At 31.7% G+C, this 19,242-nt stretch overlaps 1 protein-coding gene and 2 long non-coding RNA genes across 4 annotated transcripts; 1 reads left to right on the top strand and 2 right to left on the bottom strand.

Moving 5' to 3' along the window:
- Positions 1 to 1,697: 1,697 nt before the first annotated feature.
- LOC131621589 (uncharacterized) lies at positions 1,698 to 6,404 on the bottom strand. Of its 2 annotated transcripts, XR_009289629.1 has the most exons (9): positions 6,053 to 6,404; positions 5,091 to 5,153; positions 3,935 to 4,007; positions 3,563 to 3,637; positions 3,245 to 3,319; positions 2,635 to 3,106; positions 2,430 to 2,549; positions 1,994 to 2,301; positions 1,698 to 1,904 (listed from the first exon to the last, which is right to left on the bottom strand). It is a non-coding gene; the product is annotated as an uncharacterized LOC131621589 (long non-coding RNA). The 2 variants fall into 2 exon arrangements; XR_009289628.1 differs by having other exon boundaries at positions 1,698 to 2,301.
- A 1,176-nt stretch (positions 6,405 to 7,580) lies between these two features.
- Positions 7,581 to 10,739, bottom strand: LOC131621639 (uncharacterized). The gene is made up of 7 exons (XM_058892672.1): positions 10,620 to 10,739; positions 9,645 to 10,198; positions 9,466 to 9,560; positions 9,029 to 9,357; positions 8,435 to 8,920; positions 8,228 to 8,377; positions 7,581 to 7,673 (listed from the first exon to the last, which is right to left on the bottom strand). Exons 1-7 carry the CDS (start codon positions 10,737 to 10,739, stop codon positions 7,581 to 7,583), a joined length of 1,827 nt encoding a protein of 608 aa, XP_058748655.1.
- A 239-nt stretch (positions 10,740 to 10,978) lies between these two features.
- LOC131621697 (uncharacterized) lies at positions 10,979 to 11,647 on the top strand. The gene is made up of 3 exons (XR_009289667.1): positions 10,979 to 11,117; positions 11,210 to 11,313; positions 11,508 to 11,647. It is a non-coding gene; the product is annotated as an uncharacterized LOC131621697 (long non-coding RNA).
- Positions 11,648 to 19,242: the final 7,595 nt, after the last annotated feature.

Here is a 19,242-nt window from a genome sequence, read left to right on the forward strand (position 1 = left end):
GTGATGTGAAGTTGTTTACAAATTGAAAAATGATTAAAATGGCCTTCAGTTATCACTAATTGTTTGAAAAAATAGTTATGAAAATTGGTCACTATTGTGGGGCCACGACTACGTGCATTGTAAAAGCTAATGCTGGCAGTTTTAGCTTCTAGCAGTTAACATTTACTTTTTTCTTAATTAATATTTTTTGGTTATTAACATTCATTAATTTGATTAATTCATACGAAATAAGAAATGACACTTCAACCTAGAAATAATTAATTAAATATACAGTACAAAAAATACATAAAATAGATGCATGACAATACTCATAACTATGCTTATATGTATTTCTAGGAAACATGTACTTTTGGCAATTTTAGACAGAAAGAATTATTTTGTTGCTAATTTGACAAATGGTCACTGATAACATATTTTCTGTATGGTCTATGTGGATAGCCAGGAATAATGCTATTTTTAGAGGAATTCCTTGTGTTTTAGATGATATTCTATACTACATTAAGTTTACTTCTTGGTCTTGGCTGTCTATGGGGAAAGTGAAGAGCAATTGTCCACTTTGGTACAATTGGATTCATGCTCCCCTTGATTGTTTTTTGACTGCAAGTGTGTAATGGGTTGAGTACCCCTTGTAGTCATTATTAATTCATTTTGCTTATCAAAAAAAAAAATATTTTCTTCATTTCTTGAATTTATTTATATATTTATTTTAAAGCTTGTTGAATACGTGTTTTAAAGGAGGAAAGTAATTTGCATTTCATTAATATGGTAACCGTCATATGATTAAGTGAGAGAGGAGGTTTTTATTTTTTACAAATAACTAGTAACAAACCCGTGCATACGCACGGGTTCTGGTCGAACACACGCATTGTTTTCACAAATAGTAATTGTTATTTATAAAAAATACATTAATGAGAACAAAATAAATATTTGAAGTACAAATATATTTGTATTCAAAGTAAATTATAAGCGGTTTTTGAAAATAAAATTACATGGTATTTAGTAATTGTTTAACAACTTAAAAAGAGAAACTAAAAGAAAGTCAAAGCGTATGAAAAGTAGCCGTGAGGATGCACGAGTACTGATTTGTTACGCGCATTTGTACACATTAATAAATTAATAAAACAAAAATATTTTGTTTTGACATCATTTATAAAAATATTTGAATAGTTAGTACATTTTTTCTCGTATATAAAAATAATATTATTTATAAAAATATTTGGATTAACCATAGATTATTTTCTCGTATTTTAATATAATTTATAAAAATATTTAAATCAGTAATACATTTTCCCGTAAATAAAAATAATACCGTTAAATTGTTTTTTCGAAATTGTAGCATCATTTATAAAAGTATGACAAAATAAATAAATAAAATTAAAATATCAGTTTATTCATACAGACGAGCTGCTATGAATATATCAGTTTTTCCTCAACAAACAATGTCTACAATATCATAGGAACATCAAGTTGTGAACATTAATTAGACAGTGTAACATCATCAACTATAAACTATTTATATTTTTACATGACAATCCTTTGAGCAGCTTCAATTTTTATTAGTAGTAATACATTGGAAGTTGTTTTGTGTTCTGACTTCTTAGTATTTTAATGCAAGTCTTTTTCTTTGAACGTTGTTTTTGTCATGGATTCATAAATAAAGCGTATAATAGTGTAATAGTATAAAGCAACATTCCATCTCTTTGAATTGAAAAGTATATTACAAATATATGAAAAAATGCCAGCAACAATACAAGAATTTTCTACACGACTTCCTGCTCTTACACATTGACACACCAATGCATGGACCATTAGATTTGGATCTACACTAATGCGGGAACCGTTCGGGTATTTTCGATCCCTCGGAGAGAAAAATTACCATTCTTTCTCACTGTGATAACCCATTTCTGCATACATCAGCAAAAACAAATTATTCATATGCAATTAGAAAGAAAAGTAACAAAAGAAATGATTCATAAGTGAAAAAATGAAGTACCAGGAAGCTGCCATGGATCAAACTTATACAAATCAACTTCTTTAACAACAGGAATAGAAATTGATTGGCCAGCACATTTTCTACACAAGTAATGATTCACCAATTCTTCATCGGTTGGATGAAATCTGAAACCAGGTGGCAACTCTAATTCACCTTGCATTTGCGTTTCTGAAGGCTTCTTCAAACGTTGACTTTGTTCTCGTTGTTGTTGACGATGATCTTGTTCTTATTGATGATTGTTGTTGTTATGGTGTTTTGGGAAATGAAAGTTGCGATGAGACAGAGTCAATGGTTGAGTTTTATTCACCCTAAATTTCAATTGAAAACATATAAACCATTTAAGTACACCAACACAAAGATTTTGTTAGAACAACACATAAAAGAAGTCTTGCTAAGATAAAAGCAGTAGGTGATTCATGTTGAACCAAACATCAACCTAAGAAATTATGAAGTAAGCTACGCTTAGCTTCGCGCACTTGACAATAAACTACGGACTTGGGAATGGTATGCCTGAGATTACTACATACCATGTTCACATAGGACAAGACTGTGGTAACTGTTACATACAAAAGAGTATCAGCAAGAAAAATAGGGGAAACAAAGCAAATCATCGACTTAGTTCTCGAATTCCTGTTTCTTACCAATTCGACGAAGAAAAGCATTGTTATATCTGTCGAAAAGTGAGTGAGTTGGATTTCCACCTTTCTCCGCGTCTTGGGGAAGCTTGCGGAAAAAATCAATTGTCGAAACAACCCAAGAGTAAAGTTTGCTCTGTTCTGATAAACAAAACATATATCTCGCAACAATTTTTTTCCTCAGGGAAACACTGAAAACAAAAAGGAGTGTAGTAGACAGGAAAGAAAGATCAAACCTTCTCGTGTAATTTCCTATTCAAAGTCTGTAGCTTGACAAAAGCTTCTTGACGAATGTCATCAGCAGTCTTAAATCGAGCCAGAACCTCACTCACTTGATTACTTTCTTCATCATATTTCTTCTTTGCTGCTTTAATTACAGCTTCTGCCTTCAGAACATTATTTCTAAGCACATCCAAATCCTTCATTCAGAACATTATTTCTAAGTACATCTAAATTTATCTTCATTATCGTACTCGATCTGCAAATATTTATTAATGACAGGATCAAATCCAAATAAGATGTGCAACATCAACAAATACACATAGTTGTAATTGCACATAACATTTTGTTCAGAGCTATTCGAAACATTTGAGCAATAATTTATATAAGGGCGTACATGATGTATATTAGCTTCCCTGTCATAACTTTTGACATGGCCAGTATATGATTTTGAATCCATGGGCCAGTAAACCTGAAAAACAAATGATGTCGAAATTGATGATCTGTAGCTATATAAACAGACTCGGAAGAATGAATATACAACTATTAAGGAAACATTAAAGTTACATCATTTTTTAAATGACGTGCATGTGCGCTATAGATTAAAACCAAATAAGATGTGCAACATCAACAAATACACATAGTTGTAATTGCACATAACATTTTGTTCAGAGCTATTCGAAACATTTGAGCAATAATTTATATAAGGGCGTACATGATGTATATTAGCTTCCCTGTCATAACTTTTGACATGGCCAGTATATGATTTTGAATCCATGGGCCAGTAAACCTGGAAAACAAATGATGTCGAAATTGATGATCTGTAGCTATATAAACAGACTCGGAAGAATGAATATACAACTATTAAGGAAACATTAAAGTTACATCATTTTTTAAATGACGTGCATGTGCGCTATAGATTAAAACCATTAGATTAGTCTGGATTTATCATTTGATATCAACCTAACAGCAGTAGTACCCGCTCCATAGTTGAAAATTAATCATTTGATCTCAATCTAATGCCAGTAGTATGTTGTGCGAAATTTAAAAATGGATCCTTTATATATTCCGCCCAACCATTACTAACCCAAAGGTAACAAAAGATTATCTTGCATTTCAATACAACAAAAGCCTTGGGATCTGCGCCATCAAAACTCAGCCTGCAGTAAGTGCAAAGAAAGAGAACATTAATGTAAGATTTCCTTCTCCCTACCACACAGAAATCATAGAGACACATAAACAACATCACTAATGGGGTTGATAATATATCATCGTTAACCAAAATAATATATAATATTATTCGTCATTATAACTAACATATTTCACATTTTGATTCACCAATACACTTCAAGTAACCTTTCATTTTCAGGGTTACAAAAAACATATTCTAACATCTTGATAACATATTATAGTATCTTAGAGCTTCCCCTTATAATGGGGTTGATAATGAACTCTAGAATATCTGCTGATTATATCATAAACTGAGGAGAAGCTTGAGATTACATACACGGTTACATGGTTACACATCAGCTGTTAAAAGACATGTTAACAAAAACCATCAAAAAAGTATGCAGAGTTATGGCATGCATCAGCACAAGAGTCACTTGTCTCACGGATAATAATCAGTAGCCAAAGTTGAAAATTTTAAGACTAACATCTCGGCAACTAAGGGCTTAGATTATTTAGTGAAACCTGATGTAAAATGTGTAGCTAGCATTTCACTTCCAACTGATAGAGGCAATATGAATTCATTAGAAACTTGATAATTTATTAGAAAGAATGAGGAGAGTCTCCCCTGAATATAGCTACAAAGAACAAACTTACACAACTTTGAAACAGTGTTGACAAATTGAGTCAGTTGTGTATTTTACCCGAAGATGACGCAAATGGCTAACATTGATACTTTTCACAAACGGCAAACGAAAATCCCATAGCAGATTAGGGCAGAGAAATGGAGCAACAAAACCGCCACTCGCAGCATCGACATAAACTATTTTTATAACAAAATATAAAGTAAAGTCAAATTGATTCCGTGATAGTGCCACTTATAAGCTGTTTTCATAAGCTATCACAAAGAGTTTATTGACATGTCATAAATTGTCAACCTGGACATTAGCACTGGTAAACAATGTTGGGCTTATCATAAGGTTTGCCTTATGATTTTCTCTTAGTTTACCATTCATTTTGAAAGCTAAACCAGCTAACATTATTGCCTTTGATGATCCTACAGTTCCAACACCTACCGTTGTTTCTTCTGCACCGACAGGAGCATGGAACAAATGCGCTATTATTTTCACACACTGGTCCTGCAGAATTCAACAAATGAATCAAATCACTTTACCAGAATATTCATCTTAAAATGATCATATACAATACCAAAATATTCAAATTCTTGTTGGTATAAAAGCCTGATGCCTGAAATTTCATTCTAAAGGTGAATAAGTGAGATGTTGCGGGTCCGAACACGACCTTATATTAGATGTTTCTGCACAACTACCTATTGAGCTGAATTAACATAACAATATAATGTAATTCAGAGAATTTTTTAATTACAATAATCTACTCCAAATTTTCATGTCACTATACCCAATAGATCAAAGCTCAAAACTAAACACACTTCAAAAGGTGTACTTATCTATTCAATTTCACCAAACAAATCTTCAAAGACCAAAACTTTATGATCATATAAAGACACCCAGTTACTCAAAATCAAGACTTCAAAAATAAAGTCCCAACCGGAATTTAGTTTAAACCATTATAGTTTGAAATTGGATCTCTAGAGTTGCATTACGGTGTTGCAGTTGTAAATGACATATGATTCAGAGAGATAAGTTTTTCTCTCTGAAATTATGATGCACCTTTTGAGTAGGCAGAAAATTTCAGTTTCTTAACAAACAAACCCTAAAAAGAAAACACAGTTTAACACGAAACCAGACCAACCCTAAAATGAAACACTTTCAATTTCAGTTTTGGAACAAACAAACCCTAAAATGAAATTCCAGTTTAACAACAAACCAGACCAACTCTCAAATGAAACACGATCAATTTTTTATTTTTTAACAAAATATGCAAATATTAAAATCGAGTTTAACACGAAACCAGAATAACAATATGAAGACAAACACGAAACCAGAACCAATTTAAGATTTGTAACAACGAAACACTAACATGAAACACAAGAAAAAATCGAAACCAAAAGACAAACCTCTTTATCAACCAGAATCAATTCGAAGTGCTCCTTGGTCTTTGATAAAACTGTCCACTTGTGATGGATTCTGACGGCGATTTTGGATAGTTCCTTACTCTCATTGATGTCCTTCAGCTTCTCGGAAGGTCTTGCCATTGCGAGAACTTGCAAACTTGAGAGCAGATGATTGTTGGAAGAATCAATTTGTTGTTATTTGGAAAGATAAACAGAGAAGTATAAAATCTTTTGAGAGAGATAGTAGGAAACGTGTATGAAGGAAGAAGAGCGAAAAGGTAGCATGTGAGGCTTATGTATGCAGAAGAAGAACAGTGTGTAATCATAACTTTTTACGGTTTCAAGAAATTTTAGGAGAAAGAAGATAAAGGGGTGAGACAATTTGGACTATATTATGCGTGAAGAGGTATAAAGTGGTCTGACATGAGCAGAGAAAAAAATTAATTTTTAGGGTTTTAATTAGTTGGGATGTGGGCCGGTGATAAACTAACAGACTTTTTGTTCCAATTTGTTTTTTCATGGGCCAGTCATAAATCATGGTTGTAACTAAATATTTTTAATAAATAATTAAAAGACCTTTTTTATCCTCAAATATATTAATTTAGACTAAGATGAGTAAAAGGGTATTTTTGAGAAATCCAGAACAGTTTCTTTTCTTATATTATAGATAGATAAAATAGAAGTTACAGGTAGTTACTATTTTAAATAATAATCAGGTTTTCAATAATTCAAATTGAGGGTATTTGTGGATCAAAATAAGAGAAGTGGAGGTTAATTTTGGAATGAAAATAGGCCAGCCCAAATTTCTCTATCCTCTTTATATATTGTTATAGATTAAAATTTAAATTTAAAAACAATTTTAATATATTAGAGACTTAATTGCAGTAATTATAACTAAATAATTACCATAGTAAATAGCATTTATAATATAGTCTTATATGGCATTTTAGGAGGACTTAGGACATAATTTATTTAATTTTGACAAAAACTTGGGACATAATTGTGATTGATCAGAATGTGACTTCTTCAAAAAAAGTTATTTTAATTTCATATCTTTAAAACCTCACATGTACTTGCACCTCACTTGTACCGTGCACGCGTATATGACTTAGGGTGTGTTTGGGTTGGCGGTGGTCAGAATTGATTCTGAGAGAATTGAGTTTGGTAGAATTGATTTTAATAGAATTGAGTTTAGAAGAATTATTTATGTTTGGATACAATGATATAAAAATGATTGTTATCAATTAATGTTATTTGAATAGTTTCAACAAAATTGATTTTGAATTGTATAAATACTAAAATGGTAATAAATTCTAGTACAAATCAAGAAGAAAATAAGTAATTGATGACAATTAAAGAGGATAAAGTAGGAAAATTTAAAAGAGTTGTAATAAATAATATATAATAAATGTATAATTGATTCTACTAAACTCAAAAGCTAGGAATTGTAGTTTGTACTAGAATTGTTTTTGCAGGAGGAGAATTGAATTTGAAAAAGTATCCAAACAAAAAAAAAAATACAATTTTCAAGTTAAAGTGGATTAGAAGTGCTTTTGAGGTTTGTAGAAGTCAATCCAAACATGCAGCTAACCACATCAACCGGTGATCCTGCGTCTTCAGGAGTCTGCATCAGGTAAAAATACGAATTTAAAATTGTGTTTCGAATATAGAGAATACCACTTGCAAGAGTTGTGTTGGATAAATCCCTTGGTCTCGTAACCCCATCATCATTTGTAGGAGTGTCCACAACTCTTTATCTTATCATTTTAATCAACCTATCACTTTCTTCCCTGATCAAATATTACCTTTATGTCAATCACCAATCCATATGAAATTTGTGAACAAAGACCTGCCATGGCAATCATAGCCCACAACAGGGTCGAGGGAGCCATTCGTTTTATATGTGTGGCGATTAGTGGCGGAGCCATAAAAAATTTAAAGCCCGGGCAAAAAATATAAAGACTGCAAATTTATATTGTATATAATATATAAATAGTCTAAAATAAAATTATTGAAAGAGATGAAACATAACCTTACAATTACGTGTCAAATAAAATCACGAGGTAAATGTCCTTTCCGAGACTTCTTTGCGGTGAATGCTCGAATGATATCAATATCATTAAGTGACTTGAATATCTCCCGCTCGGTGTAACATATCATCAAGTCATTGAAACACACATCATTGATCTTATTGCGCAATTTAGACTTGATAATCTTCATTGCTGAAAAAGCTCTTTCAACGGATGCTGTCGACACTGGCAATATCAAAGCTAACTCAATAAGTTTGTAAACCAATGGAAATACCAAATGTTTCTCAGTTTGAACCATCTTCATAGCCAAACTGTGAACATCTTCACAAGTGGAAAATGAAGCATTTCTTTTTACTTGAAGAACATAAGTTTCAAGTTGATCCCTTATTGTTCCACGGTCATTATCAGAAAAGTCTGCATCATAAATGTCAGCAAGACGAGCAAGCTTGTCAACATCAAACTTGGAGAAAGAGTTCTTGGGGTCAAGACATGAGATGCAATCAAGGATAACGTTACTTCCTTCACTAAAGCGGTGATCAATCTCCAAACATATTTTGTCAATAGCAACATAAAAAATCTCTGCACGATAATGATGTAAATTAGTGATAGTCCTCCCTTCTGCCATTGAACGACCCCGAACCGGTATTTCTTCATCCATATTTGGCACCGGAATACCTTTAGCAACACAAAATTCTTGAACATCGGAAAATAAATTATCCCAACCACTCTCTCTCATTGTGGCCAACCGAACTTTGACAACATCAACTAATTCCATGGCGATCACAATATTAAGATCTTTTCTTTGCAAGACATTTGAAAGCTCGATTGTGATACCAAACAACTTTAACATTAACTTCAAAATAAAAGCAAATTTAAAGCTCTCCATTTTTTCTATCAAACTCGCTGCTTGAGATGGCCCACGTCCATCTTCATGAACCATAGAAAGCACCTTTAACACGGAGGACCACATTTGGTCCAAACGAAGCAATGTAGTGTGATGTGAACCCCATCTAGTATCCCCAGATCTAGTGAGACTAGATGATTGGTGCAAGCCCTTTCCTCTAGATATATCACCAATCTCAAATTTATTTAAAATATCTTGGTGTTGTGCCTCTGTCAAAGCATCCTTCCTCTTACAAGATGCACTTGTTGTGGTCACAATCAACGAGATGTACTCAAAGAAATCATGAATAGATGAGCAAGTACTAGCAACGGATACAACAACCAATTGCAAACGGTGAGCATAACAATGGACATAGAAAGCATAAGGGTTTTCATCTAGAATTTTTCTTTACAAACCATTAAATTCACCTCTCATATTAGAAGCTCCATCATATCCTTGCCCTCGTATCCTTGAAATAGATAATGTGTGCTTATCAAGAATACCATAAAGAGCATCCTTTAATGACTCAGATGTAGTATCTTTGACATGATGTAAAGCAATACATCGTTCTACAACACTCCCTTTGTCATTCAAAAAACTAAAACAAATTCAACAAGTTTACTTGGCAGCATAGAGAATAATAGGTAATGAAAATTAGAAATTAGAAAATACAACTACTAACCTCAACATCGCCGCCATTTTCTCTTTGACGGATATATCACGTGACTCATCAATAAGCATAGAGAATTGTCTATCACCAAGCTCTTCCATAATCACCTTGGTAACTTCATGAGCACAACACATTGCAAGCTCCTTTTGAATATCATCGGGAGTCATTGTGCCATTTTTTCCACCACGTTCAAAAGCATCCCTCACTTGTTCATTATTAGATTTTACCCAATCTACCATCTCTCTAAAATTTCCCTTATTTAGAGAAATAGAGGATTCATCATGGCCACGGAAAGCCATGCCTTGTGCAATGAGATATCTTGAACAATCTACAGAACAAGTCAAACGAATCTTATACAATTCTTCCGATTCCTTGGTTGCTTTAGCAAACTTACTTGTCACGCTTTGTCTTTGATTATTATAATCATCATAGTGCTTGACACATGAGTTGTGTAAACTATTATGACTACCAACATGATCTTTAAATCCTTGAGATGAATGCTTCCAATCTTTATATCCGCTTTTAGTGAAGACTTCAAAACCAAAGCGCTCGGCCCTCCCGGGTTTCTTAAAGAGAAAGCAATAAAAACAAAAAGTTGCATCCACTACGCCAAAATTGATTTTTGGTATCACCTAATTTAATAGCACTTTTAAAGAAAGTGCTATTAAAAAGGAAAAAACATATCTATAATAGCACTTTATGTTCGGATGCTATCATAAATTACATACAATGTGATTTTGATAGCGCTTTATAGAAAAACACTATTATTTGACTTCACTAAGTTAGCACTTCATTCGAGACGCTATAAATATTCTTCACTAAGATAACACTTTTTTCTAAAACGCTATTAATTTACTATCCTATGTTATCGTTTGTGTGAAAGGGCTATTGTTAAACTTTATAAAATATATATTTAAATAAAAGAAGTAATATAAAAAAATTAAAAAAAGGAAGACACTCTTGGCAGACAATTTTCGTTTGGCGCACAATTTTTGGCCCCTCACCACCAAAAATCAAAACACCCATTATCTCTCCCCAAACCCAGAACCCACTCACACGAAACCTTCCTTCATCAGCCCAGAACACACACTCACGCCGTCGATTCATTCACGCTATCAAACCTTCCTTCCTTCTATTCACTCACTCACATCGTCGAACCTTCCTTCCTTCGATTCACTCACGCCGTCGAACCCCCAACCCAGCCACACATTCTTCTCTCTTCATCAGGCCAGAAGACATACTTTTCACCCTCGATCATCGATTCATCATCGATTAACCACCGGAAAGTGAAAACACTATCGATTCAGATTCACCTCCAATTCACCACTTGAACGGAAAGAGGAAACAACGGAAAGAAAGAACGAACAAAACTCATTCTCCGTCGAACTCAGCCCTTTGTCAGCTCACCACCATCGTCCCTCTCTTCATTTGTAATTTCCAGTTTCCAGTAGCTTGGTTTTCGAGTAGCATGATCCAGAAATAGAGGTAGTTCTTAATGGATAACTGCTCTATCTTTCAAGTTTTTGTTAAAGTAGAATTATATGTTTGTGAGAGAGCCCTAACTTGCCAGTCTTTAGAATTACCTTTCGGTTTGACAGTTGCTCGCCAGTTTTTGATGGATTCGGACTTATTGGTTGCCGTTGTTGATAAAGGTGTCCCTTGTTCTGGTGCACTGGCGCAGGTATCAATACAAACATGCTGTGAAAAAAATATCAATATGAACATCCTCAAATGTCTTTCGTTTGTTAGTTTAATTGTTGATTTCGTCTTTGATCAATTAGTCTAATCCTTGATTGAATGTTTTGTTAGTTAGTTTGATATCTGACTGCGTTTTTTTTTTCATGCGTGTTTCTTCAATTGCGGGATGCATAATAGGTGTTTTTCCAAATTCTACTATGCTACTACTAAGTACTATGTTACAACGTTGCTATAGCAGCTTATTGATAACATGTTATGTTAAATAACATGGTGACTTTCCCTCTTAAAGTCTCTTAAACCCAGCCCGTGTTGACATCACTCATTTGGTTAATCTCTTAAGTCTTTGTTTGTTTCCGAATCTATAAGGCTAAAAGACGCCGTCAGGCCTATGCTCCCAATTGGAGCTTCTTACTTTCTCACATTATTGTTCTGGGCGGGTATTATCAAGGGGTTTTTGGTGTTTTCCTTCATGAATCTTTGATGCTTATCACCGTTTAATTAATAATATTAAGAGATTGATGATTTTTCGTTAATACTTTTCTATGGTGAAATTGTATGGGACAACTCAATATATGGGATAACTCAGTATGTGGTGTATTCAATTTGTTCAAGTTGTGTACCAGAATAAAATATAAAGTTGTCTAAGTATTTTGTTGGCAATATTAGAGAGAGTGTTAGGGTACCTATATGATTAGATCTTCAAATAACTTACGTTGATGAGAAACTATTTTATGAGAGATTTTTATTTTAATCTTGTAAAGAGTTTATACCATACTAAAGTTCATAATGGAAGTTAAGAGAAAAAAAAGAAGAATCGTGTAGTTCTACAAATTAGGAGAATATTGAATTAGTCTAAAATGTACAAGTGAACAAAGAGAGAGGGAGAATTTGACTAATTCAAATTTTACTTTTATTATTAATTATCATTATTACTATTAATGTTATTATAATTACTATTGAAAATTAATATCTAAAAACTACTACCAATAACCAATTTTTCCAAACCCCACGCATCATCCTCTCTATTTTTTTTCTTTAATTAATTCATTTTTTTAAATCTTTTTCTTTCAAAACTCCACCTCACCACTCCTATTAATATTTAAAATATTATTTATTTAAAATATTCACATTAAAATTCTTCAATTATAAAAATAATAAAATAATAAATATAACAATATTAATTATTAAATATAATCAATATATTTATAAAAATAACAAAATAAAGGAGGTATAAAAATAATGATTTTTATATTACCAAGTTATCAAAATAACTATATCAGAAGGATTGAAACAAATAACTAAATAGATTGATAATAATAATAATTAATTAAAATAAAACTATACCCATAAAATAAATTATTCACTGAAAAATAAAATTTAGTAAATTGGTAGATGTATCGCGTATAAAATATCGGGATGTTACATTCTTACCCCCTTAAAATAGTTTCGTCCTCGAAACTAAAAATCTAAAATATTAGAATATAACTTCTTCAATAAATAAATTCAAACGACAATACAATTATTTATATGATGTGAAGTTAAAATTTTATAACAATTAATAAAATAGTTATAATAAAATATAATTCGAAGACTCACATTATTACTACCTAAAATAATAATTATATCTTCAAAACTAACCGATTGAGATAAATCAAGAAAATACTTAAAAACTATATTAGAACTATTAAACTCCTCTTATATAAATTCACCATTGAAAACTATAATAAATTTTTTTTAAGTATAAATTCATGTAAATTGATCATTTAAGTTTATAACTACTACAAAAATGTCACACTTTTCCTAGTCACTCTAATCTCAAATGAATATGATAGTTAAATATATACCTCAAGTAAGTTAAAATATTTTTTCATTAAAATCAAAGTTACAAATTCTAAAATATTAAACCAAGTAGACAATAACAAACATTTTTATATTTACAACAATAACACATACATACAATAACAAACACATAGATCACAAAATTACAAATCAAACATACCATGACTACAAATAAATAACTATTGATCATTCTAGTAATAAGGAGAAAATAATAACAAGTCTAAAAATAAGGACATAAAAACATTCACATATAATTTAAAGCAAACGTCACACACGCTCGTCCCAACCCAAAATGTTTTGTCCGAGGATTATTGCTCTGATACCAATTGTAACGCCCCGGATTTTCATCCGAGATATGACTTAGAGATTATTAAATACTTGTTTAAACAAAAATAAAATGGTTTAAGAAAATGTAATCCATTCAACATCAATCCAAATTCCTAAGCGAAAAAAAATCATCGCGTTTCTAATTCCATGGAAAATACTAAATAAATAATTTCAAAAAGTAATGGGGTCGGTTTAATTACAACATAATGCTTTTAAAAAAACCCATTCTTTCCCGCGATCACGCATTAGTCAAACATCAATCACTTTGAATTTCCACATCAGTACCTACAATATTGTTGTAAGAGTCAGTTACCCATGTCAAACTAAACTAAACGAGAATTAAAAATCAACCAAATATAAATATACATATCATGTCAAAGAGAACTAAATAAAAGGAAGGTCCACCGAAGTTGTTAATATCGCACGGTAACTATGACACAATATACATAGAGTAATTAACTCAAGATTAACAACCACAACGACAACAAATAATTATATGCAAAATATGAATGTTCTTAAACTATATGATCCGAATATTTTAGCCCGCCACTAAGGCACCACAAAGAATTCATCTCATATCAATGAGGAAAATAACCCGCCACTAAGGCACCACACAGAAATGCATATGATATGTCATATATGATGAAAAATATAATTACCCGCCACTAAGGCATCCACACAGAAATCTTTACCCGCCACTAAGGCCATCACACAGAACTCCATCACTCAGACAACCACAAAGTCAAACAATATTTATCTCACATAAATTTAAAAACACAATTTATTCACTCTTAACTCAAGCAACGCGCTACAATAATTTAAATAAAGTCTCATTTTATTTATTTAATTTATTTAAAAATAAATATAATCTTGGATATCTACCTCATGTTAAAACTAATTCTCTTAGGCTACATATTAATGAGCTTTAATAATTTCGTACGCTATATCTCTTCTTCTGTTTAGGCCGGAGGAAATTCTAGCCATACCACAACACTATACATATACACCATTACATACTCCATGTTTACATGACACCTAAAATAAACAAACCAAGCATTTACACTTTACACAACATAAGTAAGTTTTGGCATAGTAGTAAATTTTATAACTAAACTCACATATATTTGATGACACACGAGGTATAAAAACTCACATATATTAGATAAAACACATTGTATCAGTTTTATAGCGTAATAGTCACGAGATCCACATACCTACACGCATTTCAATAAGATACTACTTCATTACTACGTCATTTTATTTTCAATTATTTAAACCTCTCAAACATTATAACATGCATATAATATTTAACTAATTCTTAACTCAAATCTAGTTTAGAATTGCATGAGAAAAAGCCCTTACATCGATGTGTTTCTCTTTGAATTAAAATATTTTTAAGGACTCTATCATCTGATTACACGAACCACACTTTCAAGAGTACTCCAGAGAACAAAACCAGAATGAAATAGAAGAGTTACGTTGATGAGAAACTATTTTATGAGAGATTTTTATTTTAATCTTGTAAAGAGTTTATACCATACTAAAGTTCATAATGGAAGTTAAGAGAAAAAAAAGAAGAATCGTGTAGTTCTACAAATTAGGAGAATATTGAATTAGTCTAAAATGTACAAGTGAACAAAGAGAGAGAGAGAATTTGACTAATTCAAATTTTACTTTTATTATTAATTATCATTATTACTATTAATGTTATTATAATTACTATTGAAAATTAATATCTAAAAACTACTACCAATAACCAATTTTTCCAAACCCCACGCATCATTCTCTCTATTTTTTTTCTTTAATTAATTCATTTTTTTAAATCTTTTTCTTTCAAAACTCCACCTCACCACTCCTATTAATATTTAAAATATTATTTATTTAAAATATTCACATTAAAATTCTTCAATTATGAAAATAATAAAATAATAAATATAACAATATTAATTATTAAATATAATCAATATATTTATAAAAATAACAAAATAAAGGAGGTATAAAAATAATGATTTTTATATTACCAAGTTATCAAAATAACTATATCAGAAGGATTGAAACAAATAACTAAATAGATTGATAATAATAATAATTAATTAAAATAAAACTATACCCATAAAATAAATTATTCACTGAAAAATAAAATTTAGTAAATTGGTAGATGTATCGCGTATAAAATATCGGGATGTTACACACTTGGTCTTGAATATCCGTAGCATACTCATCAATTTGTTTCCTACTACCTAAATCACGCACAATCTCATTTGGGTTAAACTCATTAACCATATTAGGCGGTAGTTCTGGTTCTGGTTCTGATTCAACCAAAAATCTCCTCATCATTAATAAAATATAAAAGTATTAAATAAACATAAAAATATTTTATTTGTATTAAAACCATTATCCACAAATAATAAATATTTTTTTTTTAACCCAACTTAAAGATTAATAGAACTTGAATATTTTAATGTGCTTCAAAATACAAACATATAGAACAAAAACTATACATTGCTCACATATAAAACAAAAATTTATACAACATTCCCTTTTTAGCATATGTCGCCGCGTGACAACATCTCTCCAGCTGTCCAGCATTAAGGTTTAAGGATACGCATTACAACATTACTTTAAATATATTAAATTCAACAAATAGTCATAATAGTTAAAAAATCCAATATAATAAGCATCTCCTTGACTACTTCTTCTAAATAGTAATTATAAAAGAAATTATTAAAAAAAAAAAAATTCAACAAGCTATTAAACAAACAAACAAGCATATTCTGCAAGTTATTCAACAGAAAAAATTCTTAAACAAGTTTTTCATGATTTTTATGCATCTTCTTCTTCAACAAGTTCTTAAAAAAGTTACCTTTCCTTGCCTGACTGAGTTGAGCCGCGGAGGAGGAGGAACGGAGACCAACAACGAGTCGACGGTGGTTACAGAAGTGGTGGAACGGCGGAGGAGACAGAGAGGAGGGATGATTTTGATAGGATGGAGAAGGTGATGTAGGCTACAGAGGGAGGAAGAGCGGTGCGGTGACTGAAGGAGAATGTGAAGCGGCGCGGTCACTTTACCGTTTTCTATTTCTCTTCACTTCTTTTTCTTTATGTTTTTTTAAAATTTTTTTTGTTGCTTTTTTTAACACATGGATATTAAAAAAAATATTGGGCATGTGCCCACCTTGGCTGGGCCCAAGAACCGCCCCTGGTGGCGATACGCCCCCACTTATGTTTGAGATATATGCTAGGGTGCCTATCTAATATTCTCAAATACATGTTTGTTTTGATGATATGTGTTGTTTTTCATAAGAAAAACCAAAGATACAAATTCTTAAAACAAATATAATTAGCACAATCTATTATATAACTCCTAATTAAATATGTTTTTAATGCAATGAAATTGAACTCTTGTTTTTTGTTTTCTTTTTAGTTTAAGTAATTGGACTCTTATTGAAAGTTAAATTTTACCTTCTCTCAACCCTATCCGTCGTCACTTTTCTTCTTCTTCTGTATCCTCTAGAGAGGGGTGATTTAGGATCGATTTTGATTCAAAACCACCCCTCCAAATCACCCCTTTAAATCGTTCTTGTTTCTTTATTAGTTAAATAAGTGGTTTTCTCATATATTTAATGTTTTTTTTTTATTTCGTCATTTTAATGCGCCGTTGTTTGTTTTGATTTCCCGTCTTTGTTCGGTGTATTTTGTTTTTCTGTCGTTGTGCGCAGTGTTCATTTATTTCAGGTTGAAAGATGAGTTTTGATCTAGTGCAGATCCTATCTATGACTTTGGTGCCATTAACGCTACAGATCTGGAGGCATGAATATTTCAGACATTTCAATATAGTCATAGTTATATTTGTAGGCATATGCAATTTGCCGTTTTATGCTATTAACATGGATGTTGTGAGTTTGTTTGCAGATTCATCCTTTTTGTTTTTGGTGATTTTTAATTTGTATTGCAACAATATACTCTATCGATTGGAATGAATGAATATTTTATTTAGTCAAAAAAAAGTAATTGGACTCTTATTGAAAGTTCTAATACATCATAATAAATATTAATTTATCTTTCATGTATGTCAGAGCCGGCCCTAGGAGTAATCACCGAGACTACCGGTCTATTTTTTTATATCTATATAGTTCTAATTAATTAATATTTTAAATTATTTTATAAGCTAATTTTTTTATATCTATATAGTTCTAATTAATTTATATTTTAAATTATTTTATAAGCTAATTAAATAATAAAATCTATTAAAAAATTATAATAATAGCAACAATTTAAAGTGTATTGTATAATTAGTTAATTTAAAAATTAATATTGTTTTAAGTTTTCGGTGATGATGTGTAGGTTTACCATAGTTTAATTGCGTAAAATAAAGAAGTTTTATTTTGTTAATGTTTAACCATAATCAATATTTTTAGACCCTTTTTAACCACAACTTAACACTCATTCAAGGCACAAATACAACTCTGATGCTTCATTCCGGGTCGTTCTCCAAAGATGATTCAGCAACAATCAAAGAACTTCATATTCTTTCTAGGAGCCTTTCTAGGTCAGTCTTGTTTAAGACATATCACAACCTCTCTAGGAACCTTTCTAGGTAGTCTTTTCTAAGACGTTTATCATCCTCTCTAGGAACCTTTCTAGGTAGTCTTTTCTAAGACATTTATCATCCTCTCTAGGAACCTTTCTAGGTAGTCTTCTCTAAGACGTTTATCATCCTTTCTAGGAACCTTTCTAGGTAATCTTTTCTAATATGTTTCATATCCTTTCTAGGAGCCTTTCTAGGTAGTCTTGTTTAAGACATAGACGTTTATCATCCTTTCTAGGAACCTTTCTAGGTAATCTTTTCTAAGATGATTCATATCCTTTGTAGGATCCTTTCTAGGTAGTCTTGTTTAAAGAGTCTTTCTAGGTGAGTCTTGTTTAAGACGTATCTCAGCCTTTTTAGGTAATCTCCCTTAAAACATTTATCCAATCCTTTCTAAAGACATCTCTTGGCCTTTTATGGAGCTTTTTAGTTAGTCTTCTCTAAGACATTTCTTCCCGAGCTTTGTTTAAAGCCCAATCTCCTTTAAATCAGTAATCATAGTCTTCTTTAGGCCAGTGATCTACCCTTTTCAGGAACCTCTCCAGAAAAATATCTTGTCCAACATCCGGATGGCATCTTTAAGCCCATCTCCTACAAAAAGTCCCTATCTAAGCAAGGGCAAATTTCTTGGGTATTCTAGTGTTCAATCCTCTTTCACCTTCAAATTCCGACACGCACACATGCCAATCTACATCCTCAGGTTTAAGAAGATTGAACAGGGGCAGCTGTCATACCCCAAAATTTTCCCATCATATTTCAAGATATTTTGATCCACCTGGCTTTCAAATTCTCAAGCACTGAGGATTAGGCTCACTTACCTATCTCCTAGGCAACAGAGCCTCCAACTAGGGTTTTCTCTTTTCTCAAGGAGAAATCAACTTCTGATGCCTCAAGTGGACTCCATGGCCTATCATATGCTTCAAAGGATCCTCATGCCAAGTTCCAAGCTTTGATCCATAAGATTGCTCAGTCAACTGCTCAAATGGTCAAAAGTCGACCAGTTTGACCTAAAAGTCAACTGGTCAAAGTACAGTCAAAATTCCTGATTTTTTGTCAACATCCTCATTTTGAAGTATCATTCATCATTTGATCAAGGATTGATCATGATTCATCAAGGGAAGCTCAGAAATCAACAAAACCTATAATTTCTAAATTAGG

This window comes from Vicia villosa, unplaced genomic scaffold (assembly GCF_029867415.1).
Source record: "Vicia villosa cultivar HV-30 ecotype Madison, WI unplaced genomic scaffold, Vvil1.0 ctg.000010F_1_1, whole genome shotgun sequence".
Lineage (NCBI taxonomy): Eukaryota > Viridiplantae > Streptophyta > Magnoliopsida > Fabales > Fabaceae > Vicia > Vicia villosa.

What these genes read in the sequence shown, in the direction of transcription:
- LOC131621639 (XM_058892672.1), bottom strand. Translation starts at nt 10,739, where the DNA reads ATGAATCGACGGCGTGAGTGTGTGTTCTGGGCTGATGAAGGAAGGTTT. An exon ending in GTGGTGAGGGGCCAAAAATT is followed by an intron (nt 10,199 to 10,619) that starts GTGCGCCAAACG and finishes TTTCTCTTTAAG; the next exon opens with AAACCCGGGAGGGCCGAGCG. An exon ending in ATTAAAGGATGCTCTTTATG is followed by an intron (nt 9,358 to 9,465) that starts GTATTCTTGATA and finishes GAAAAATTCTAG; the next exon opens with ATGAAAACCCTTATGCTTTC.